This window comes from Lithobates pipiens, unplaced genomic scaffold (genome assembly GCF_037356315.1).
Source record: "Lithobates pipiens isolate NorthernLeopardFrog02 unplaced genomic scaffold, aLitPip1_a1.2 Scaffold_19, whole genome shotgun sequence".
NCBI classification, from domain to species: domain Eukaryota; kingdom Metazoa; phylum Chordata; class Amphibia; order Anura; family Ranidae; genus Lithobates; species Lithobates pipiens.
Window position 1 is genome coordinate 597448578 of NW_027507764.1, and position 27620 is coordinate 597476197.

General features: G+C 62.8%; 1 protein-coding gene across 1 annotated transcript in view; it reads left to right on the top strand.

Moving 5' to 3' along the window:
• Positions 1 to 5266: 5266 nt before the first annotated feature.
• The window catches only part of TMUB1 (transmembrane and ubiquitin like domain containing 1), a 34867-nt gene continuing 12513 nt past the window's right edge, over positions 5267 to 27620 (top strand). Inside the window, exons 1-2 of the mRNA XM_077493682.1 lie at positions 5267 to 5345; positions 6380 to 6826. Coding sequence (XP_077349808.1) covers positions 6390 to 6826 — 437 coding nt within the window. The 5' untranslated portion in view covers positions 5267 to 5345; positions 6380 to 6389. The remainder of the gene's footprint in view (positions 5346 to 6379; positions 6827 to 27620) is intronic.

Sequence of the window (27620 nt, forward strand, 5' to 3'; positions counted from 1 at the left end):
AGCGGACATTAGATGACAGCAGAGGACAGGAGGGGGTGATCACATTCCATATATAATAGAGAGGTGCAGTACCACAGAGCGGACATTAGATGACAGCAGAGGACAGGAGGGGTGATCACATTCCATATATAATAGAGGGGTGCAGTACCACAGAGCGGACATTAGGTGACAGCAGAGGACAGGAGGAGGAGATCACATTCCATATATAATAGAGGGGTGCAGTACCACAGAGCGGACATTAGGTGACAGCAGAGGACAGGAGGGGGTGATCACATTCCATATATAATAGAGGGGTGCAGTACCACAGAGCGGACATTAGATGACAGCAGAGGACAGGAGGGGTGATCACATTCCATATATAATAGAGGGGTGCAGTACCACAGAGCGGACATTAGATGACAGCAGAGGACAGGAGGAGGTGATCACATTCCATATATAATAGAGGGGTGCAGTACCACAGAGCGGACATTAGATGACAGCAGAGGACAGGAGGAGGTGATCACATTCCATATATAATAGAGGGGTGCAGTACCACAGAGCGGACATTAGATGACAGCAGAGGACAGGAGGGGGTGATCACATTCCATATATAATAGAGGGGTGCAGTACCACAGAGCGGACATTAGATGACAGCAGAGGACAGGAGGAGGTGATCACATTCCATATATAATAGAGGGGTGCAGTACCACAGAGCGGACATTAGGTGGCAGCAGAGGACAGGAGGGGTGATCACATTCCATATATAATAGAGGGGTGCAGTACCACAGAGCGGACATTAGATGACAGCAGAGGACAGGAGGAGGTGATCACATTCCATATATAATAGAGGGGTGCAGTACAACAGAGCGGACATTAGATGGCAGCAGAGGACAGGAGAGGTGATCACATTCCATATATAATGGAGGGGTGCAGTACCACAGAGCGGACATTAGATGGCAGCAGAGGACAGGAGGAGGAGATCACATTCCATATATAATAGAGGGGTGCAGTACCACAGAGCGGACATTAGATGACAGCAGAGGACAGGAGGAGGAGATCACATTCCATATATAATAGAGGGGTGCAGTACCACAGAGCGGACATTAGATGACAGCAGAGGACAGGGGGGTGATCACATTCCATATATAATAGAGGGGTGCAGTACAACAGAGCGGACATTAGATGGCAGCAGAGGACAGGAGGGGGTGATCACATTCCATATATAATAGAGAGGTGCAGTACCACAGAGCGGACATTAGATGGCAGCAGAGGACAGGAGGAGGAGATCACATTCCATATATAATAGAGGGGTGCAGTACCACAGAGCGGACATTAGATGACAGCAGAGGACAGGAGGGGGTGATCACATTCCATATATAATAGAGGGGTGCAGTACCACAGAGCGGACATTAGATGACAGCAGAGGACAGGAGGAGGTGATCACATTCCATATATAATAGAGGGGTGCAGTACAACAGAGCGGACATTAGATGGCAGCAGAGGACAGGAGAGGTGATCACATTCCATATATAATGGAGGGGTGCAGTACCACAGAGCGGACATTAGATGACAGCAGAGGACAGGAGGGGTGATCACATTCTATATATAATAGAGGGGTGCAGTACCACAGAGCGGACATTAGATGGCAGCAGAGGACAGGAGGAGGAGATCACATTCCATATATAATAGAGGGGTGCAGTACCACAGAGCGGACATTAGATGACAGCAGAGGACAGGAGGAGGAGATCACATTCCATATATAATAGAGGGGTGCAGTACCACAGAGCGGACATTAGATGACAGCAGAGGACAGGAGGGGTGATCACATTCCATATATAATAGAGGGGTGCAGTACAACAGAGCGGACATTAGATGACAGCAGAGGACAGGAGGAGGAGATCACATTCCATATATAATAGAGGGGTGCAGTACCACAGAGCGGACATTAGGTGACAGCAGAGGACAGGAGGGAGTGATCACATTCCATATATAATAGAGAGGTGCAGTACCACAGAGCGGACATTAGATGACAGCAGAGGACAGTAGGGGTGATCACATTCCATATATAATAGAGGGGTGCAGTACCACAGAGCAGACATTAGATGACAGCAGAGGACAGTAGGGGTGATCACATTCCATATATAATAGAGGGGTGCAGTACCACAGAGCAGACATTAGATGGCAGCAGAGGACAGGAGGGGATGATCACATTCCATATATAATAGAGAGGTGCAGTACCACAGAGCGGACATTAGATGGCAGCAGAGGACAGGAGGAGGAGATCACATTCCATATATAATAGAGGGGTGCAGTACCACAGAGCGGACATTAGATGACAGCAGAGGACAGGAGGGGGTGATCACATTCCATATATAATAGAGGGGTGCAGTACCACAGAGCGGACATTAGATGGCAGCAGAGGACAGGAGGAGGAGATCACATTCCATATATAATAGAGGGGTGCAGTACCACAGAGCGGACATTAGATGGCAGCAGAGGACAGGAGGAGGTGATCACATTCCATATATAATGGAGGGGTGCAGTACCACAGAGCGGACATTAGATGGCAGCAGAGGACAGGAGGAGGAGATCACATTCCATATATAATAGAGGGGTGCAGTACCACAGAGCGGACATTAGATGACAGCAGAGGACAGGAGGAGGAGATCACATTCCATATATAATAGAGGGGTGCAGTACCACAGAGCGGACATTAGATGACAGCAGAGGACAGGAGGAGGTGATCACATTCCATATATAATAGAGGGGTGCAGTACCACAGAGCGGACATTAGATGACAGCAGAGGACAGGAGGGAGTGATCACATTCCATATATAATAGAGGGGTGCAGTACCACAGAGCGGACATTAGATGGCAGCAGAGGACAGGAGGGAGTGATCACATTCCATATATAATAGAGGGGTGCAGTACCACAGAGCGGACATTAGATGACAGCAGAGGACAGGAGGGGGTGATCACATTCCATATATAATAGAGGGGTGCAGTACCACAGAGCGGACATTAGATGACAGCAGAGGACAGGAGGGGTGATCACATTCCATATATAATAGAGGGGTGCAGTACCACAGAGCGGACATTAGATGACAGCAGAGGACAGGAGGGGATGATCACATTCCATATATAATAGAGGGGTGCAGTACCACAGAGCGGACATTAGATGACAGCAGAGGACAGGAGGAGGAGATCACATTCCATATATAATAGAGGGGTGCAGTACCACAGAGCGGACATTAGATGACAGCAGAGGACAGGAGGGGTGATCACATTCCATATATAATAGAGGGGTGCAGTACCACAGAGCGGACATTAGGTGACAGCAGAGGACAGGAGGAGGAGATCACATTCCATATATAATAGAGGGGTGCAGTACCACAGAGCGGACATTAGATGGCAGCAGAGGACAGGAGGGGGTGATCACATTCCATATATAATAGAGGGGTGCAGTACCACAGAGCGGACATTAGGTGACAGCAGAGGACAGGAGGAGGAGATCACATTCCATATATAATAGAGGGGTGCAGTACCACAGAGCGGACATTAGATGACAGCAGAGGACAGGAGGGGAGATCACATTCCATATATAATAGAGGGGTGCAGTACCACAGAGCGGACATTAGGTGACAGCAGAGGACAGGAGGGGTGATCACATTCCATATATAATAGAGGGGTGCAGTACCACAGAGCGGACATTAGATGACAGCAGAGGACAGGAGGGAGTGATCACATTCCATATATAATAGAGGGGTGCAGTACCACAGAGCGGACATTAGATGACAGCAGAGGACAGGAGGGGATGATCACATTCCATATATAATAGAGGGGTGCAGTACCACAGAGCGGACATTAGATGACAGCAGAGGACAGGAGGAGGAGATCACATTCCATATATAATAGAGGGGTGCAGTACCACAGAGCGGACATTAGATGACAGCAGAGGACAGGAGGGGTGATCACATTCCATATATAATAGAGGGGTGCAGTACCACAGAGCGGACATTAGATGAAAGCAGAGGACAGGAGGGATGATCACATTCCATATATAATAGAGGGGTGCAGTACCACAGAGCGGACATTAGATGACAGCAGAGGACAGGAGGGGTGATCACATTCCATATATAATAGAGGGGTGCAGTACCACAGAGCGGACATTAGATGACAGCAGAGGACAGGAGGGAGTGATCACATTCCATATATAATAGAGGGGTGCAGTACCACAGAGCGGACATTAGATGACAGCAGAGGACAGGAGGAGGTGATCACATTCCATATATAATAGAGGGGTGAAGTACCACAGAGCGGACATTAGATGACATCAGAGGACAGGAGGAGGTGATCACATTCCATATATAATAGAGGGGTGCAGTACCACAGAGCGGACATTAGATGAAAGCAGAGGACAGGAGGGATGATCACATTCCATATATAATAGAGGGGTGCAGTACCACAGAGCGGACATTAGATGACAGCAGATGACAGGAGGGGGTGATCACATTCCATATATAATAGAGGGGTGCAGTACCACAGAGCGGACATTAGATGACATCAGAGGACAGGAGGAGGTGATCACATTCCATATATAATAGAGGGGTGAAGTACCACAGAGCGGACATTAGATGGCAGCAGAGGAAAGGAGGGGGTGATCACATTCCATATATAATAGAGGGGTGCAGTACCACAGAGCGGACATTAGATGACATCAGAGGACAGGAGGGATGATCACATTCCATATATAATAGAGGGGTGCAGTACCACAGAGCGGACATTAGATGACAGCAGATGACAGGAGGGGGTGATCACATTCCATATATAATAGAGGGGTGCAGTACCACAGAGCGGACATTAGATGACATCAGAGGACAGGAGGAGGTGATCACATTCCATATATAATAGAGGGGTGAAGTACCACAGAGCGGACATTAGATGACATCAGAGGACAGGAGGAGGTGATCACATTCCATATATAATAGAGGGGTGCAGTACCACAGAGCAGACATTAGATGACAGCAGAGGACAGGGGGGTGATCACATTCCATATATAATAGAGGGGTGCAGTACCACAGAGCGGACATTAGATGACAGCAGAGGACAGGAGGGGGTGATCACTTTCCATATATAATAGAGGGGTGCAGTACCACAGAGCGGACATTAGATGACAGCAGAGGACAGGGGGGTGATCACATTCCATATATAATAGAGGGGTGCAGTACCACAGAGCGGACTTTAGGTGGCAGTGTAGGACTGGAAGATTTGCCAGTAAGTAATATGGCGGATGAGGGGAGTGACGTAGGCGGGGATTTCCCGGCATGCTCGGTGTGGATTGTGATCGGTGATACAGGAAGATGAGTGTGAGTGACATTCGGGGGATTCTGTGATTGGGGGAGGGGTGGAGATAGGATGGGGGGGAGGGGTGGAGATAGGATGGGGGGGGGGGGGAGGGGGGGAGATAGGATGGGAGGGGGGGGGGGGGGTGTCATAGACACTAGGAGGGGTCCTGGTGGGGGTGGGGAGACCCCATGGTATATTTTGGGTCCCTTGTTGCCCCCTCTGGGGAGGTGGGAGGCAGATATCAGTGTAGGGGGGCAACTAGCTGTGCACCCCGCCCCCTTCTCCAGACTGTGCCCCCCCATACATCCAATCACAGGCCGTCCCCCCATTAGGACCGACATTTCCTCCTCTTACCTCATTCTGCCCCCCTTCCCCTCCCCCCAGGCTCACTGGCATATGGAGGAGTTCCAGTCCTGGGGGGAGGGGAGGGAGTGATGGGATAGGGGGAGGGGTGGTGATAGGAATGGGGGAGGGGAGGGAGGGGTGATAGGAATGGGGGAGGGGTGATAGGAATTTGGGGGAGGGGTGATAGGAATGGGGGAGGGGTGATAGGAATGGGGGAGGGGTCAGGACCATCAACTGCACAGAGCAGAAACTGCTCAGCTCCACCCCCTCCAATCTAGGACCGCCCACACAGGAGAAATGGGAGGAGAGACCTAAACAGGAACACCCACAGACCAATCTCCCGCCTCTCCTCACCCACAATCCTTATTATACACCCCAAAGAACTTATCACCCCCCCCCCCGTGCCTTTGCCCTGCTAAACCATTGGTTAAATGTGACCAACAGACGGTGAGGCGGGACTTCGCGGGGCCCAGGGATAGTTTGCTGGCTGATGATTGGATGCACAGTTTGTAATGGTGACATCACTACTCCAGTCAGCCAATCAGATGGCAGGATGGGGGGACTGTGAGATGTGGTGATGGGGGGCGGGGCTCAGCACTCAAAATGATAATTAGAGAAGTGACATCACAGTGGTGATCAGGTCCCGCCCCTTCCTGGGGTAATGTGGGGGAGGGGTGCGGCTCCTCCAGTGACTCTCTTCTCTCCGCAGGGCGGCCTCCATGGCTCTCATCGAAGGTGTGGGCGATGAGGTGACGCTGCTCTTCACTCTCCTCCTCATCCTATCGGTGGTGGGCTTGGCGTGGATTTCTACTCACACTTCGGAGCGGAGCCCTCATTGGTCGCCCCCCCCGGGGGAGGAAGAAGAGGGCGGAGCCGGGCCAGATGCCCCAACTACCTCCGATGATCCTCTGTCCAATATGGAGGCCACCTCAGATAACTGCCCCTCCCCCTCCTCTGAGAGCCCCCAGGAGCCACCCCTGAAATCCGATCCCACCAACCGGGAACCACCTGAGGACGACCCGCCCACTCTGAGGAACCGAGGGCCCCGGGCCCCCTCAGACGGGCCACACACAATATCTCTGCGCCTCAAATTCCTGAACGACACGGAGAGAACCGTCCCCGTCTGTCCGTCCGACACCGTCCTCCACATCAAGAGGTAAGTTCTACCCCTCCCCCCCACCGATCTACCCCTCCCCCCCACCGATCTACCCCACCCCCACCCACCACCAACCAATCCACCCCTCCCCCACACCAACCGTCCCCGTCTGTCCGTCCGATACCGTCCTCCACATCAAGAGGTAAGTTCTACCCCTCCCCCCCACCGATCTACCCCTCCCCCCCACCGATCTACCCCTCCCCCCCACCGATCTACCCCTCCCCCCCACCCACCACCAACCAATCCACCCCTCCCCCACACCAACCAACCGTCCCCGTCTGTCCGTCCGACACCGTCCTCCACATCAAGAGGTAAGTTCTACCCCTCCCCCCCACCGATCTACCCCTCCCCCCCACCGATCTACCCCTCCCCCCCACCCACCACCAACCAATCCACCCCTCCCCCACACCAACCAACCGTCCCCGTCTGTCCGTCCGACACCGTCCTCCACATCAAGAGGTAAGTTCTACCCCTCCCCCCCACCGATCTACCCCTCCCCCACCCACCGATCTACCCCTCCCCCACCCACCACCAACCAATCCACCCCTCCCCCCCACCGATCTACCCCTCCCCCACCCACCACCAACCAATCCACCCCTCCCCCACACCAACCAACCGTCCCCGTCTGTCCGTCCGACACCGTCCTCCACATCAAGAGGTAAGATCTACCCCTCCCCCCCACCGATCTACCCCTCCCCCACCCACCGATCTACCCCACCCCCACCCACCACCAACCAATCCACCCCTCCTCCCCCACACCAACCAACCGTCCCCGTCTGTCCGTCCGACACCGTCCTCCACATCAAGAGGTAAGTTCTACCCCTCCCCCCCACCGATCTACCCCTCCCCCCCACCGATCTACCCCACCCCCACCCACCACCAACCAATCCACCCCTCCCCCACACCAACCGTCCCCGTCTGTCCGTCCGATACCGTCCTCCACATCAAGAGGTAAGTTCTACCCCTCCCCCCCCACCGATCTACCCCTCCCCCCCACCGATCTACCCCTCCCCCCCACCGATCTACCCCTCCCCCCCACCCACCACCAACCAATCCACCCCTCCCCCACACCAACCAACCGTCCCCGTCTGTCCGTCCGACACCGTCCTCCACATCAAGAGGTAAGTTCTACCCCTCCCCCCCACCGATCTACCCCTCCCCCACCCACCGATCTACCCCTCCCCCACCCACCACCAACCAATCCACCCCTCCCCCCCACCGATCTACCCCTCCCCCCCACCGATCTACCCCTCCCCCACCCACCACCAACCAATCCACCCCTCCCCCACACCAACCAACCGTCCCCGTCTGTCCGTCCGACACCGTCCTCCACATCAAGAGGTAAGTTCTACCCCTCCCCCCCACCGATCTACCCCTCCCCCACCCACCGATCTACCCCTCCCCCACCCACCACCAACCAATCCACCCCTCCCCCCCACCGATCTACCCCTCCCCCACCCACCACCAACCAATCCACCCCTCCCCCACACCAACCAACCGTCCCCGTCTGTCCGTCCGACACCGTCCTCCACATCAAGAGGTAAGATCTACCCCTCCCCCCCACCGATCTACCCCTCCCCCACCCACCGATCTACCCCACCCCCACCCACCACCAACCAATCCACCCCTCCTCCCCCACACCAACCAACCGTCCCCGTCTGTCCGTCCGACACCGTCCTCCACATCAAGAGGTAAGTTCTACCCCTCCCCCCCACCGATCTACCCCTCCCCCCCACCGATCTACCCCACCCCCACCCACCACCAACCAATCCACCCCTCCTCCCCCACACCAACCAACCGTCCCCGTCTGTCCGTCCGACACCGTCCTCCACATCAAGAGGTAAGTTCTACCCCTCCCCCCCACCGATCTACCCCTCCCCCCCACCGATCTACCCCACCCCCACCCACCACCAACCAATCCACCCCTCCCCCACACCAACCGTCCCCGTCTGTCCGTCCGATACCGTCCTCCACATCAAGAGGTAAGTTCTACCCCTCCCCCCCACCGATCTACCCCTCCCCCCCACCGATCTACCCCTCCCCCCCACCGATCTACCCCTCCCCCCCACCCACCACCAACCAATCCACCCCTCCCCCACACCAACCAACCGTCCCCGTCTGTCCGTCCGACACCGTCCTCCACATCAAGAGGTAAGTTCTACCCCTCCCCCCCACCGATCTACCCCTCCCCCCCACCGATCTACCCCTCCCCCCCACCCACCACCAACCAATCCACCCCTCCCCCACACCAACCAACCGTCCCCGTCTGTCCGTCCGACACCGTCCTCCACATCAAGAGGTAAGTTCTACCCCTCCCCCCCACCGATCTACCCCTCCCCCACCCACCGATCTACCCCTCCCCCACCCACCACCAACCAATCCACCCCTCCCCCCCACCGATCTACCCCTCCCCCCCACCGATCTACCCCTCCCCCACCCACCACCAACCAATCCACCCCTCCCCCACACCAACCAACCGTCCCCGTCTGTCCGTCCGACACCGTCCTCCACATCAAGAGGTAAGATCTACCCCTCCCCCCCACCGATCTACCCCTCCCCCACCCACCACCAACCAATCCACCCCTCCCCCCCACCGATCTACCCCTCCCCCCCACCGATCTACCCCTCCCCCACCCACCACCAACCAATCCACCCCTCCCCCCCACCGATCTACCCCTCCCCCACCCACCACCAACCAATCCACCCCTCCCCCACACCAACCAACCGTCCCCGTCTGTCCGTCCGACACCGTCCTCCACATCAAGAGGTAAGTTCTACCCCTCCCCCCCACCGATCTACCCCTCCCCCACCCACCGATCTACCCCACCCCCACCCACCACCAACCAATCCACCCCTCCTCCCCCACACCAACCAACCGTCCCCGTCTGTCCGTCCGACACCGTCCTCCACATCAAGAGGTAAGTTCTACCCCTCCCCCCCACCGATCTACCCCTCCCCCCCACCGATCTACCCCACCCCCACCCACCACCAACCAATCCACCCCTCCTCCCCCACACCAACCAACCGTCCCCGTCTGTCCGTCCGACACCGTCCTCCACATCAAGAGGTAAGTTCTACCCCTCCCCCCCACCGATCTACCCCTCCCCCCCACCGATCTACCCCACCCCCACCCACCACCAACCAATCCACCCCTCCTCCCCCACACCAACCAACCGTCCCCGTCTGTCCGTCCGACACCGTCCTCCACATCAAGAGGTAAGTTCTACCCCTCCCCCCCACCGATCTACCCCTCCCCCCCACCGATCTACCCCACCCCCACCCACCACCAACCAATCCACCCCTCCTCCCCCACACCAACCAACCGTCCCCGTCTGTCCGTCCGACACCGTCCTCCACATCAAGAGGTAAGTTCTACCCCTCCCCCCCACCGATCTACCCCTCCCCCACCCACCGATCTACCCCTCCCCCACCCACCACCAACCAATCCACCCCTCCCCCCCACCGATCTACCCCTCCCCCCCACCGATCTACCCCTCCCCCACCCACCACCAACCAATCCACCCCTCCCCCACACCAACCAACCGTCCCCGTCTGTCCGTCCGACACCGTCCTCCACATCAAGAGGTAAGTTCTACCCCTCCCCCCCACCGATCTACCCCTCCCCCACCCACCGATCTACCCCTCCCCCCCACCGATCTACCCCTCCCCACCCACCGATCTACCCCTCCCCCACCCAGCACCAACCAATCCACCCCTCCCCCCCACCGATCTACCCCTCCCCCACCCACCGATCTACCCCTCCCCCCCACCGATCTACCCCTCCCCCACCCACCGATCTACCCCTCCCCCACCCAGCACCAACCAATCCACCCCTCCCCCCCACCGATCTACCCCTCCCCCACCCACCACCAACCAATCCACCCCTCCCCCACACCAACCAACCGTCCCCGTCTGTCCGTCCGACACCGTCCTCCACATCAAGAGGTAAGATCTACCCCTCCCCCCCACCGATCTACCCCTCCCCCACCCACCGATCTACCCCACCCCCACCCACCACCAACCAATCCACCCCTCCTCCCCCACACCAACCAACCGTCCCCGTCTGTCCGTCCGACACCGTCCTCCACATCAAGAGGTAAGTTCTACCCCTCCCCCCCACCGATCTACCCCTCCCCCCCACCGATCTACCCCACCCCCACCCACCACCAACCAATCCACCCCTCCTCCCCCACACCAACCAACCGTCCCCGTCTGTCCGTCCGACACCGTCCTCCACATCAAGAGGTAAGTTCTACCCCTCCCCCCCACCGATCTACCCCTCCCCCCCACCGATCTACCCCACCCCCACCCACCACCAACCAATCCACCCCTCCTCCCCCACACCAACCAACCGTCCCCGTCTGTCCGTCCGACACCGTCCTCCACATCAAGAGGTAAGATCTACCCCTCCCCCCCCACCGATCTACCCCTCCCCCCCACCGATCTACCCCTCCCCCACCGATCTACCCCACCCACCACCGATCTACCCCTCCCCCACCCACCACCAACCAATCCACCCCTCCCCCACACCAACCAACCGTCCCCGTCTGTCCGTCCGACACCGTCCTCCACATCAAGAGGTAAGATCTACCCCTCCCCCCCACCGATCTACCCCTCCCCCACCGATCTACCCCTCCCCCACCCACCACCAACCAATCCACCCCTCCCCCACACCAACCAACCGTCCCCCTCTGTCCGTCCGACACCGTCCTCCACATCAAGAGGTAAGTTCTACCCCTCCCCCCCACCGATCTACCCCTCCCCCCCACCGATCTACCCCACCCCCACCCACCACCAACCAATCCACCCCTCCCCCACACCAACCAACCGTCCCCGTCTGTCCGTCCGACACCGTCCTCCACATCAAGAGGTAAGATCTACCCCTCCCCCCCACCGATCTACCCCTCCCCCACCGATCTACCCCTCCCCCACCCACCACCAACCAATCCACCCCTCCCCCACACCAACCAACCGTCCCCGTCTGTCCGTCCGACACCGTCCTCCACATCAAGAGGTAAGTTCTACCCCTCCCCCCCACCGATCTACCCCTCCCCCACCGATCTACCCCACCCCCACCCACCACCAACCAATCCACCCCTCCCCCACACCAACCAACCGTCCCCGTCTGTCCGTCCGACACCGTCCTCCACATCAAGAGGTAAGATCTACCCCTCCCCCACCGATCTACCCCTCCCCCCCACCGATCTACCCCTCCCCCCCACCGATCTACCCCTCCCCCCCACCGATCTACCCCTCCCCCACCGATCTACCCCTCCCCCACCCACCACCAACCAATCCACCCCTCCCCCACACCAACCAACCGTCCCCCTCTGTCCATCCAACACCGTCCTCCACATCAAGAGGTAAGATCTACCCCTCCCCCCCCCACCGATCTACCCCTCCCCCCCACCGATCTACCCCTCCCCCACCCACCCACCACCAACCAATCCACCCCTCCCCCACACCAACCAACCGTCCCCCTCTGTCCGTCCGACACCGTCCTCTACATCAAGAGGTAAGATCTACCCCTCCCCCACCGATCTACCCCTCCCCCCCACCGATCTACCCCTCCCCCCCACCGATCTACCCCTCCCCCACCGATCTACCCCTCCCCCACCCACCACCAACCAATCCACCCCTCCCCCACACCAACCAACCGTCCCCCTCTGTCCATCCAACACCGTCCTCCACATCAAGAGGTAAGATCTACCCCTCCCCCCCCCACCGATCTACCCCTCCCCCACCCACCACCAACCAATCCACCCCTCCCCCACACCAACCAACCGTCCCCGTCTGTCCGTCCGACACCGTCCTCCACATCAAGAGGTAAGATCTACCCCTCCCCCCCACCGATCTACCCCTCCCCCACCCACCGATCTACCCCTCCCCCACCCACCGATCTACCCCTCCCCCCCACCGATCTACCCCTCCCCCCCACCGATCTACCCCTCCCCCCCACCGATCTACCCCTCCCCCCCACCGATCTACCCCTCCCCCCCACCGATCTACCCCTCCCTCCCATCGATCCACCCCTCCCCCACACCAACCAACCGTCCCCGTCTGTCCGTCCGACACCGTCCTCCACATCAAGAGGTAAGATCTACCCCTCCCCCCCACCGATCTACCCCTCCCCCACCCACCGATCTACCCCTCCCCCACCCACCGATCTACCCCTCCCCCCCACCGATCTACCCCTCCCCCCCACCGATCTACCCCTCCCCCCCACCGATCTACCCCTCCCCCCCACCGATCTACCCCTCCCCCCCACCGATCTACCCCTCCCTCCCATCGATCCACCCCTCCCCCACACCAACCAACCGTCCCCGTCTGTCCGTCCGACACCGTCCTCCACATCAAGAGGTAAGATCTACCCCTCCCCCCCACCGATCTACCCCTCCCCCCCCCACCGATCTACCCCTCCCCCCCACCGATCTACCCCTCCCCCCCCACCGATCTACCCCTCCCCCCCACCAATCTACCCCTCCCCCACCAATCTACCCCTCCCCCACCCACCCACCACCAACCAATCCACCCCTCCCCCACACCAACCAACCGTCCCCGTCTGTCCGTCCGACACCGTCCTCCACATCAAGAGGTAAGATCTACCCCTCCCCCCCCACCGATCTACCCCTCCCCCCCCACCGATCTACCCCTCCCCCACCGATCTACCCCACCCACCACCGATCTACCCCTCCCCCACCCACCACCAACCAATCCACCCCTCCCCCACACCAACCAACCGTCCCCGTCTGTCCGTCCGACACCGTCCTCCACATCAAGAGGTAAGATCTACCCCTCCCCCCCACCGATCTACCCCTCCCCCACCGATCTACCCCTCCCCCACCCACCACCAACCAATCCACCCCTCCCCCACACCAACCAACCGTCCCCCTCTGTCCGTCCGACACCGTCCTCCACATCAAGAGGTAAGTTCTACCCCTCCCCCCCACCGATCTACCCCTCCCCCCCACCGATCTACCCCACCCCCACCCACCACCAACCAATCCACCCCTCCCCCACACCAACCAACCGTCCCCGTCTGTCCGTCCGACACCGTCCTCCACATCAAGAGGTAAGTTCTACCCCTCCCCCCCACCGATCTACCCCTCCCCCACCGATCTACCCCTCCCCCCCCACCGATCTACCCCCTCCCCCCCACCGATCTACCCCTCCCCCCCACCGATCTACCCCTCCCCCACCGATCTACCCCTCCCCCACCCACCACCAACCAATCCACCCCTCCCCCACACCAACCAACCGTCCCCGTCTGTCCGTCCGACACCGTCCTCCACATCAAGAGGTAAGATCTACCCCTCCCCCCCACCGATCTACCCCTCCCCCCCCCACCGATCTACCCCTCCCCCCACCGATCTACCCCACCCCTCCCCCACCCACCGATCTACCCCTCCCCCACCCACCGATCTACCCCTCCCCCCCACCGATCTACCCCTCCCCCCCACCGATCTACCCCTCCCCCCCACCGATCTACCCCTCCCCCACCGATCTACCCCTCCCCCCACCGATCTACCCCCCCCCCACCCACCACCAACCAATCCACCCCTCCCCCACACCAACCAACCGTCCCCCTCTGTCCGTCCGACACCGTCCTCCACATCAAGAGGTAAGTTCTACCCCTCCCCCACCGATCTACCCCTCCCCCACCGATCTACCCCTCCCCCACCCACCACCAACCAATCCACCCCTCCCCCACACCAACCAACCGTCCCCGTCTGTCCGTCCGACACCGTCCTCTACATCAAGAGGTAAGATCTACCCCTCCCCCACCCACCGATCTACCCCTCCCCCACCCACCGATCTACCCCTCCCCCCCACCGATCTACCCCTCCCCCACACCGATCTACCCCTCCCTCTCACCGATCTACCCCTCCCCCCCACCGATCTACCCCTCCCCCACCCACCGATCTACCCCTCCCTCTCACCGATCTACCCCTCCCCCCCACCGATCTACCCCTCCCCCACCCACCGATCTACCCCTCCCTCTCACCGATCTACCCCTCCCCCCCACCGATCTACCCCTCCCCCACCCACCGATCTACCCCTCCCCCCCACCGATCTACCCCTCCCTCCCACCGATCTACCCCTCCCACCCACCGATCTACCCCTCCCCCCCACCGATCTACCCCTCCCTCCCACCGATCTACCCCTCCCTCCCACCGATCTACCCCTCCCTCCCACCGATCTACCCCTCTCTCCCACCGATCTACCCCTCCCCCACACCGATCTACGCCTCCCTCCCACCGATCTACCCCTCCCCCACCGATCTACCCCTCCCCCACCCACCACCAACCAATCCACCCCTCCCCCACACCAACCAACCGTCCCCGTCTGTCCGTCCGACACCGTCCTCCACATCAAGAGGTAACATCTACCCCTCCCCCCCACCGATCTACCCCACCCCTCCCCCACCCACCGATCTACCCCTCCCCCACCCACCGATCTACCCCACCCACCGATCTACCCCTCCCCCCCACCGATCTACCCCTCCCTCCCACCGATCTACCCCTCCCCCACCCACCGATCTACCCCTCCCCCACCCACCGATCTACCCCTCCCCCACACCGATCTACCCCTCCCTCTCACCGATCTACCCCTCCCCCCCACCGATCTACCCCTCCCCCCCACCGATCTACCCCACCCCCACCCACCACCAACCAATCCACCCCTCCCCCACACCAACCGCCCCCGTCTGTCCGTCCGACACCGTCCTCTACATCAAGAGGTAAGATCTACCCCTCCCCCCCACCGATCTACCCCTCCCCCCCCACCGATCTACCCCTCCCCCACCGATCTACCCCTCCCCCACCCACCGATCTACCCCCCCACCTATCCACCCCTCCCCCACCCACCGATCTACCCCACCCCTCCCCCACCCACCGATCTACCCCTCCCCCCCACGATCTACCCCTCCCACCCACCGATCTACCCCTCCCCCACACCGATCTACCCCTCCCTCTCACCGATCTACCCCTCCCCCCCACCGATCTACCCCTCCCCCCCACCGATCTACCCCACCCCCACCCACCACCAACCAATCCACCCCTCCCCCACACCAACCGCCCCCGTCTGTCCGTCCGACACCGTCCTCCACATCAAGAGGTAAGTTCTACCCCTCCCCCCCACCGATCTACCCCTCCCCCCCACCGATCTACCCCACCCCCACCCACCACCAACCAATCCACCCCTCCCCCACACCAACCGCCCCCGTCTGTCCGTCCGACACCGTCCTCTACATCAAGAGGTAAGTTCTACCCCTCCCCCACACCGATCTACCCCTCCCCCACACCGATCTACCCCTCCCCCACACCGATCTACCCCTCCCCCACCCACCAATCTACCCCTCCTCCAACCGATCTACCCCTCCCCCACCCACCAATCTACCCCTCCCCCACCCACCAATCTACCCCTCCTCCAACCGATCTACCCCTCCCCCACCCACCAATCTACCCCACCCACCGATCTACCTCTCCTCCAACCGATCTACCCCTCCCCCACCCACCAATCTACCCCACCCACCGATCTACCCCTCCCCCACCCACCACCAACCAATCCACCCCTCCCCCACACCAACCAACCGTCCCCGTCTGTCCGTCCGACACCGTCCTCCACATCAAGAGGTAAGATCTACCCCTCCCCCCCACCGATCTACCCCTCCCCCACCCACCGATCTACCCCTCCCCCACCCACCGATCTACCCCTCCCCCACACCGATCTACCCCTCCCCCACCCACCGATCTACCCCTCCCCCACCCACCGATCTACCCCTCCCCCACACCGATCTACCCCTCCCTCTCACCGATCTACCCCTCCCCCCCACCGATCTACCCCTCCCCCACCCACCGATCTACCCCTCCCACCGATCTACCCCTCCCCCACCCACCGATCTACCCCTCCCCCACCCACCGATCCACCCCTCCCCCACCCACCGATCTACCCCTCCCACCGATCTACCCCTCCCCCACCCACCGATCTACCCCTCCCCCACCCACCGATCCACCCCTCCCCCACCCACCGATCTACCCCTCCCCCACCCACCGATCTACCCCTCCCCCACCCACCGATCTACCCCTCCCACCGATCTACCCCTCCCCCACCCACCGATCTACCCCTCCCCCACCCACCGATCCACCCCTCCCCCACCCACCGATCTACCCCTCCCCCACCCACCAATCTACCCCTCCCCCACCCACCAATCTACCCCCCCCCACCGATCTACCCCTCCCCCACCAATCTACCCCTCCCCCACCCACCACCAACCAATCCACCCCTCCCCCACACCAACCAACCGTCCCCATCTGTCCGTCCGACACCGTCCTCCACATCAAGAGGTAAGTTCTACCCCTCCCCCCCACCGATCTACCCCTCCCCCCCACCGATCTACCCCTCCCCCCCACCGATCTACCCCTCCCCCCCACCGATCTACCCCTCCCTCCCATCGATCCACCCCTCCCCCACACCAACCAACCGTCCCCGTCTGTCCGTCCGACACCGTCCTCCACATCAAGAGGTAAGATCTACCCCTCCCCCCCACCGATCTACCCTCCCCCCCCCACCGATCTACCCCTCCCCCCCACCGATCTACCCCTCCCCCACCGATCTACCCCTCCCCCACCCACCCACCACCAACCAATCCACCCCTCCCCCACACCAACCAACCGTCCCCATCTGTCCGTCCCGACACCGTCCTCTACATCAAGGAGGTAAGATCTACCCCTCCCCCCCACCGATCTACCCCTCCCCCACCGATCTACCCCTCCCCCACCCACCACCACCAATCCACCCCTCCCCCACCGATCTACCCCTCCCCCCCACCGATCTACCCCCTCCCCACCCACCACCAACCAATCCACCCCTCCCCCACACCAACCAACCGTCCCCATCTGTCGTCCGACCCCGTCCTCCACATCAAGAGGTAAGATCTACCCCTCCCCCCCACCGATCTACCCCTCCCCCCACCGATCTACCCCCCTCCCCCCCACCGATCTACCCTCCCCCCCACCGATCTACCCCTCCCCCACCCACCACCAACCAATCCACCCCTCCCCCACCGATCTACCCCTCCCCCCCCCACCGATCTACCCTCCCCCACCCACCACCAACCAATCCACCCCTCCCCCACACCAACCAACCGTCCCCGTCTGTCCGTCCGACACCGTCCTCCACATCAAGAGGTAAGATCTACCCTCCCCACCCACCGATCTACCCTCCCCCACCCACCGATCTACCCCTCCCCCCCACCGATCTACCCCTCCCCCACACCGATCTACCCCTCCCCCACACCGATCTACCCCTCCCTCTCACCGATCTACCCCTCCCCCCCACCGATCTACCCCTCCCCCACCCACCGATCTACCCCTCCCTCTCACCGATCTACCCTCCCCCCACCGATCTACCCCTCCCCCACCCACCACCAACCAATCCACCCCTCCCCCACCGATCTACCCCTCCCCCCCCCACCGATCTACCCCTCCCTCCCATCGATCTACCCCTCCCTCCCACCGATCTACCCCTCCCCCACCCACCGATCTACCCCCCACCGATCTACCCCTCCCTCCCATCGATCCACCCCTCCCCACCCATCAATCCACCCCTCCCCCACACCAACCAACCGTCCCCGTCTGTCCGTCCGACACCGTCCTCCACATCAAGAGGTAAGATCTACCCCTCCCCCCACCGATCTACCCCTCCCCCACCCACCGATCTACCCCTCCCCCACCCACCGATCTACCCCTCCCCCCACCGATCTACCCCTCCCTCCCACCGATCTACCCCTCCCACCCACCGATCTACCCCTCCCCCCCACCGATCTACCCCTCCCCCACCCACCGATCTACCCTCCCCCACCCACCGATCTACCCCTCCCCCCCACCGATCTACCCCTCCCTCCCACCGATCCACCCCTCCCTCCCACCGATCTACCCCTCTCTCCCACCGATCTACCCCTCCCCCACACCGATCTACGCCTCCCTCCCACCGATCTACCCCTCCCCCCCACCGATCTACCCCTCCCCCACCCACCACCAACCAATCCACCCCTCCCCCACACCAACCAACCGTCCCCGTCTGTCCGTCCGACACCGTCCTCCACATCAAGAGGTAAGATCTACCCCTCCCCCCCACCGATCTACCCCTCCCCCCCCCACCGATCTACCCCTCCCCCCCACCGATCTACCCCACCCCTCCCCCCACCCACCGATCTACCCCTCCCCCCCACCGATCTACCCCTCCCCCACACCGATCTACCCCTCCCCACCACCGATCTACCCCTCCCCCACCCACCGATCTACCCCTCCCCCACCCACCGATCTACCCCTCCCCCACCCACCGATCTACCCCACCCCTCCCCCACCCACCGATCTACCCCTCCCCCCCACCGATCTACCCCTCCCCCACCCACCGATCTACCCCTCCCTCCCCCACCCACCGATCTACCCTCCCCCACCCACCACCAACCAATCCACCCCTCCCCCACACCAACCAACCGTCCCCATCTGTCCGTCCGACACCGTCCTCCACATCAAGAGGTAACATCTACCCCTCCCCCCCACCGATCTACCCCACCCCTCCCCACCCACCGATCTACCCCTCCCCACCCACCGGTCTACCCCACCCACCGATCTACCCCACCCACCGATCTACCCCTCCCCCCACCGATCTACCCCCCTCCCACCGATCTACCCCTCCCCCACCCACCGATCTACCCCTCCCCCACCCACCGATCTACCCCTCCCCCACCCACCGATCTACCCCTCCCCCCACCGATCTACCCCTCCCCCACACCGATCTACCCCTCCCCCACACCGATCTACCCCTCCCTCTCACCGATCTACCCCTCCCCCCCACCGATCTACCCCTCCCCCCACCCACCGATCTACCCCTCCCTCTCACCGATCTACCCCTCCCCCCCACCGATCTACCCCTCCCCCACCCACCACCAACCAATCCACCCCTCCCCCACCGATCTACCCCTCCCCCCCCCACCCGATCTACCCCTCCCTCCCATCGATCTACCCCTCCCTCCCACCGATCTACCCCTCCCCCACCCACCGATCTACCCCCCCACCGATCTACCCCTCCCTCCCATCGATCCACCCCTCCCCCACCCATCAATCCACCCCTCCCCCACACCAACCAACCGTCCCCGTCTGTCCGTCCGACACCGTCCTCCACATCAAGAGGTAAGATCTACCCCTCCCCCCCACCGATCTACCCCTCCCCCCCCACCGATCTACCCCTCCCCCACCCACCGATCTACCCCTCCCCCCCACCGATCTACCCCTCCCTCCCACCGATCTACCCTCCCACCACCGATCCCCCTCCCCCCCACCGATCTACCCCTCCCCCACCCACCGATCTACCCCTCCCCCACCCACCGATCTACCCTTCCCCCCCCACCGATCTACCCCTCCCTCCCACCGATCTACCCCTCCCTCCCACCGATCTACCCCTCCCTCCCACCGATCTACCCCTCTCTCCCACCGATCTACCCCTCCCCCACACCGATCTACGCCTCCCTCCCACCGATCTACCCCTCCCCCCCACCGATCTACCCCTCCCCCACCCACCACCAACCAATCCACCCCTCCCCCACACCAACCAACCGTCCCCGTCTGTCCGTCCGACACCGTCCTCCACATCAAGAGGTAAGATCTACCCCTCCCCCCACCGATCTACCCCTCCCCCCCCACCGATCTACCCCTCCCCCCCACCGATCTACCCACCCCTCCCCCACCCACCGATCTACCCCCTCCCCCCCACCGATCTACCCCTCCCTCCCACCGATCTACCCCTCCCACCCACCGATCTACCCCTCCCCCCACCGATCTACCCCTCCCCCACCCACCGATCTACCCCTCCCCCACCCACCGATCTACCCCTCCCCCCCCCACCGATCTACCCCTCCCTCCCACCGATCTACCCCTCCCTCCCACCGATCTACCCCTCCCTCCCACCGATCTACCCCTCTCTCCCACCGATCTACCCCTCCCCACACCGATCTACGCCTCCCTCCCACCGATCTACCCCTCCCCCCACCGATCTACCCCTCCCACCACCCACCACCAACCAATCCACCCCTCCCCCACACCCAACCAACCGTCCCCGTCTGTCCGTCCGACACCGTCCTCCACATCAAGAGGTAAGATCTACCCCTCCCCCCCACCGATCTACCCCTCCCCCCCCACCGATCTACCCCTCCCCCACCCACCGATCTACCCCTCCCCCCCACCGATCTACCCCTCCCTCCCACCGATCTACCCCTCCCACCCACCGATCTACCCCTCCCCCCCACCGATCTACCCCTCCCCCACCCACCGATCTACCCCTCCCCCACACCGATCTACCCCTCCCCCCCACCGATCTACCCCTCCCTCCCACCGATCTACCCCTCCCTCCCACCGATCTACCCCTCCCTCCCACCGATCTACCCTCTCTCCCACCGATCTACCCCTCCCCACACCGATCTACGCCTCCCTCCCACCGATCTACCCCTCCCCCCCACCGATCTACCCCTCCCCCACCCACCACCAACCAATCCACCCCTCCCCCACACCAACCAACCGTCCCCGTCTGTCCGTCCGACACCGTCCTCCACATCAAGAGGTAAGATCTACCCCTCCCCCCCACCGATCTACCCCTCCCCCCCCCACCGATCTACCCCTCCCCCCCACCGATCTACCCCACCCCTCCCCCACCCACCGATCTACCCCTCCCCCACCCACCGGTCTACCCCACCCACCGATCTACCCCACCCACCGATCTACCCCTCCCCCCCACCGATCTACCCCTCCCTCCCACCGATCTACCCCTCCCCCACCCACCGATCTACCCCCTCCCCCACCCACCGATCTACCCTCCCCCACCCACCGATCTACCCCTCCCCCCCACCGATCTACCCCTCCCCCACACCGATCTACCCCTCCCCCACACCGATCTACCCCTCCCTCTCACCGATCTACCCCTCCCCCCCACCGATCTACCCCTCCCCCACCCACCGATCTACCCCTCCCTCTCACCGATCTACCCTCCCCCCCACCGATCTACCCCTCCCCCACCCACCACCAACCAATCCACCCCTCCCCCACCGATCTACCCCTCCCCCCCCCACCGATCTACCCCTCCCTCCCATCGATCTACCCCTCCCTCCCACCGATCTACCCCTCCCCCACCCACCGATCTACCCCCCCACCGATCTACCCCTCCCTCCCATCGATCCACCCCTCCCCCACCCATCAATCCACCCCTCCCCCACACCAACCAACCGTCCCCGTCTGTCCGTCCGACACCGTCCTCCACATCAAGAGGTAAGATCTACCCCTCCCCCCCCACCGATCTACCCCTCCCCCCCACCGATCTACCCCTCCCCCACCCACCGATCTACCCCTCCCCCCCCACCGATCTACCCCTCCCTCCCACCGATCTACCCCTCCCACCACCGATCTACCCCTCCCCCACCGATCTACCCCTCCCCCACCCACCGATCTACCCCTCCCCCACCCACCGATCTACCCCTCCCCCCCACCGATCTACCCCTCCCTCCCACCGATCTACCCCTCCCTCCCACCGATCTACCCCTCCCTCCCACCGATCTACCCCTCTCTCCCACCGATCTACCCCCCTCCCCCACACCGATCTACGCCTCCCTCCCACCGATCTACCCCTCCCCCCCACCGATCTACCCCTCCCCCACCCACCACCAACCAATCCACCCTCCCCCACACCAACCAACCGTCCCCGTCTGTCCGTCCGACACCGTCCTCCACATCAAGAGGTAAGATCTACCCCTCCCCCCACGAACCCTCCCCCCCGTTCTCCCCTCCCCCCCTACCCACCCCGATCTACCCCTCCCCCCCACCGATCTACCCCACCCCTCCCCCACCCACCGATCTACCCCCTCCCCCCCACCGATCTACCCCTCCCTCCCACCGATCTACCCTCCCACCCACCGATCTACCCCTCCCCCCACCGATCTACCCCTCCCCCACCCACCGATCTACCCCTCCCCCACCCACCGATCTACCCCTCCCCCCCACCGATCTACCCCTCCCTCCCACCGATCTACCCCTCCCTCCCACCGATCTACCCCTCCCTCCCACCGATCTACCCCTCTCTCCCACCGATCTACCCCTCCCCCACACCGATCTACGCCTCCTCCCACGATCTACCCCTCCCCCCCACCGATCTACCCCTCCCCACCCACCACCAACCAATCCACCCCTCCCCCACACCAACCAACCGTCCCCGTCTGTCCGTCCGACACCGTCCTCCACATCAAGAGGTAAGATCTACCCCTCCCCCCCACCGATCTACCCTCCCCCCCACCGATCTACCCCTCCCCCACCCACCGATCTACCCCTCCCCCCACCGATCTACCCCTCCCTCCCACCGATCTACCCCTCCCACCCACCGATCTACCCCTCCCCCCCACCGATCTACCCCTCCCCCACCCACCGATCTACCCCTCCCCCACCCACCGATCTACCCCTCCCCCCCACCGATCTACCCCTCCCTCCCACCGATCTACCCCTCCCTCCCACCGATCTACCCCTCCCTCCCCACCGATCTACCCCTCTCTCCCACCGATCTACCCCTCCCCCACACCGATCTACGCCTCCCTCCCACCGATCTACCCTCCCCCCCACCGATCTACCCCTCCCCCACCCACCACCAACCAATCCACCCCTCCCCCACACCAACCACCGTCCCCGTCTGTCCGTCCGACACCGTCCTCCACATCAAGAGGTAAGATCTACCCTCCCCCCACCGATCTACCCCTCCCCCCCCCACCGATCTACCCCTCCCCCCCCACCGATCTACCCCACCCCTCCCCCACCCACCGATCTACCCCTCCCCCCCACCGATCTACCCCTCCCCACACCGATCTACCCCTCCCCCACCCACCGATCTACCCCTCCCCCACCCACCGATCTACCCCTCCCCCACCCACCGATCTACCCCTCCCCCACCCACCGATCTACCCCACCCCTCCCCCACCCACCGATCTACCCCTCCCCCCCACCGATCTACCCCTCCCCACCCACCGATCTACCCCTCCCCTCCCCCACCCACCGATCTACCCCTCCCCCACCCACCACCAACCAATCCACCCCTCCCCCACACCAACCAACCGTCCCCATCTGTCCGTCCGACACCGTCCTCCACATCAAGAGGTAACATCTACCCCTCCCCCCCACCGATCTACCCCACCCCTCCCCCACCCACCGATCTACCCCTCCCCCACCCACCGTCTACCCCACCCACCGATCTACCCCACCCACCGATCTACCCCTCCCCCCCACCGATCTACCCCTCCCTCCCACCGATCTACCCCTCCCCCACCCACCGATCTACCCCTCCCCCACCCACCGATCTACCCCTCCCCCACACCGATCTACCCCTCCCTCTCACCGATCTACCCCTCCCCCCCCACCGATCTACCCCTCCCCCCCACCGATCTACCCCACCCCCACCCACCACCAACCAATCCACCCCTCCCCCACACCAACCGCCCCGTCTGTCCGTCCGACACCGTCCTCCACATCAAGAGGTAAGATCTACCCCTCCCCCACCCACCGATCTACCCCTCCCCCCCACCGATCTACCCCCCCCCCACCGATCTACCCCTCCCCCACCGATCTACCCCCCCCCCCCACCTATCTACCCCTCCCCCCCACCGATCTACCCCCCCCCCCACCCACCGATCTACCCCTCCCCCACCCACCGATCTACCCCTCCCCCCCACCGATCTACCCCTCCCCCACCCACCGATCTACCCCTCCCCCCCACGATCTACCCCTCCCCCACCCACCTATCCACCCCTCCCCCACCCACCGATCTACCCCACCCCTCCCCCACCCACCGATCTACCCCTCCCCCCCACCGATCTACCCCTCCCCCCACCCACCGATCTACCCTCCCCCACCCACCGATCCACCCCTCCCCCACCCACCACCAACCAATCCACCCCTCCCCCACACCAACCAACCGTCCCCGTCTGTCCGTCCGACACCGTCCTCCACATCAAGAGGTAAGATCTACCCCTCCCCCCCACCGATCTACCCTTCCCCCCCCACCGATCTACCCCTCCCCCACCGATCTACCCCTCCCCCACCCACCGATCTACCCCTCCCCCACCCACCGATCTACCCCTCCCCCCCACCGATCTACCCCTCCCCCCCACCGATCTACCCCTCCCCCACCGATCTACCCCTCCCCCACCCACCACCAACCAATCCACCCTCCCCACACCAACCAACCGTCCCCCTCTGTCCATCCAACACCGTCCTCCACATCAAGAGGTAAGATCTACCCCTCCCCCCCCCCCACCGATCTACCCCTCCCCCACCCACCACCAACCAATCCACCCCTCCCCCACACCAACCAACCGTCCCCGTCTGTCCGTCCGACACCGTCCTCCACATCAAGAGGTAAGATCTACCCCTCCCCCCCACCGATCTACCCCTCCCCCACCCACCGATCTACCCCTCCCCCCCACCGATCTACCCCTCCCCCCCACCGATCTACCCCTCCCTCCCATCGATCCACCCCTCCCCCACACCAACCAACCGTCCCCGTCTGTCCGTCCGACACCGTCCTCCACATCAAGAGGTAAGATCTACCCCTCCCCCCCACCGATCTACCCCTCCCCCCCCACCGATCTACCCCTCCCCCCACCGATCTACCCCTCCCCCCCACCGATCTACCCCTCCCCCACCGATCTACCCCTCCCCCACCCACCCACCACCAACCAATCCACCCCTCCCCCACACCAACCAACCGTCCCCGTCTGTCCGTCCGACACCGTCCTCCACATCAAGTGGTAAGATCTACCCCTCCCCCCCACCGATCTACCCCTCCCCCCCCCACCGATCTACCCCTCCCCCCACCGATCTACCCCACCCCTCCCCCACCCACCGATCTACCCCTCCCCCACCCACCGATCTACCCCTCCCCCCACCGATCTACCCCTCCCCCCACCGATCTACCCCTCCCCCCCACCGATCTACCCCTCCCCCACCGATCTACCCCTCCCCCCACCGATCTACCCCCCCCCCACCCACCACCAACCAATCCACCCCTCCCCACACCAACCAACCGTCCCCCTCTGTCCGTCCGACACCGTCCTCCACATCAAGAGGTAAGTTCTACCCCTCCCCCCACCGATCTACCCCTCCCCCACCGATCTACCCCTCCCCCACCGATCTACCCCTCCCCCACCCACCACCAACCAATCCACCCCTCCCCCACACCAACCAACCGTCCCCGTCTGTCCGTCCGACACCGTCCTCTACATCAAGAGGTAAGATCTACCCCTCCCCCACCCACCGATCTACCCCTCCCCCACCCACCGATCTACCCCTCCCCCCACCGATCTACCCCTCCCCCACACCGATCTACCCCTCCCTCTCACCGATCTACCCCTCCCCCCCACCGATCTACCCCTCCCCCACCCACCGATCTACCCCTCCCTCTCACCGATCTACCCCTCCCCCCCACCGATCTACCCCTCCCCCACCCACCGATCTACCCCACCCACCGATCTACCCCTCCCCCACCCACCGATCTACCCTCCCCCCCACCGATCTACCCCTCCCTCCCACCGATCTACCCCTCCCACCCACCGATCTACCCCTCCCCCCCACCGATCTACCCCTCCCTCCCACCGATCTACCCCTCCCTCCCACCGATCTACCCCTCTCTCCCACCGATCTACCCCTCCCCCACACCGATCTACGCCTCCCTCCCACCGATCTACCCCTCCCCCCCACCGATCTACCCCTCCCCCACCCACCACCAACCAATCCACCCCTCCCCCACACCAACCAACCGTCCCCATCTGTCCGTCCGACACCGTCCTCCACATCAAGAGGTAACATCTACCCCTCCCCCCCACCGATCTACCCCACCCCTCCCCCACCCACCGATCTACCCCTCCCCCACCCACCGATCTACCCCACCCACCGATCTACCCCTCCCCCCACCGATCTACCCCTCCCTCCCACCGATCTACCCCTCCCCCACCCACCGATCTACCCCTCCCCCACCCACCGATCTACCCCTCCCCCCCACCGATCTACCCCTCCCTCCCACCGATCTACCCCTCCCACCCACCGATCTACCCCTCCCCCCCACCGATCTACCCCTCCCCCACCCACCGATCTACCCCTCCCCCACCCACCGATCTACCCCTCCCCCCCACCGATCTACCCCTCCCTCCCACCGATCTACCCCTCCCTCCCACCGATCTACCCCTCCCTCCCACCGATCTACCCCTCCCCCACACCGATCTACCCCTCCCCCCCACCGATCTACCCCTCCCCCCCACCGATCTACCCCTCCCCCACACCGATCTACGCCTCCCTCCCACCGATCTACCCCTCCCCCCACCGATCTACCCCTCCCCCACACCGATCTACGCCTCCCTCCCACCGATCTACCCCTCCCCCCCACCGATCTACCCCTCCCCCACCCACCACCAACCAATCCACCCCTCCCCCACACCAACCAACCGTCCCCGTCTGTCCGTCCGACACCGTCCTCCACATCAAGAGGTAAGATCTACCCCTCCCCCCCACCGATCTACCCCTCCCCCCCACCGATCTACCCCTCCCCCCCACCGATCTACCCCTCCCTCCCACCGATCTACCCCTCCCTCCCACCGATCTACCCCTCCCTCCCACCGATCTACCCCTCTCTCCCACCGATCTACCCCTCCCCCACACCGATCTACGCCTCCCTCCCACCGATCTACCCCTCCCCCCCACCGATCTACCCCTCC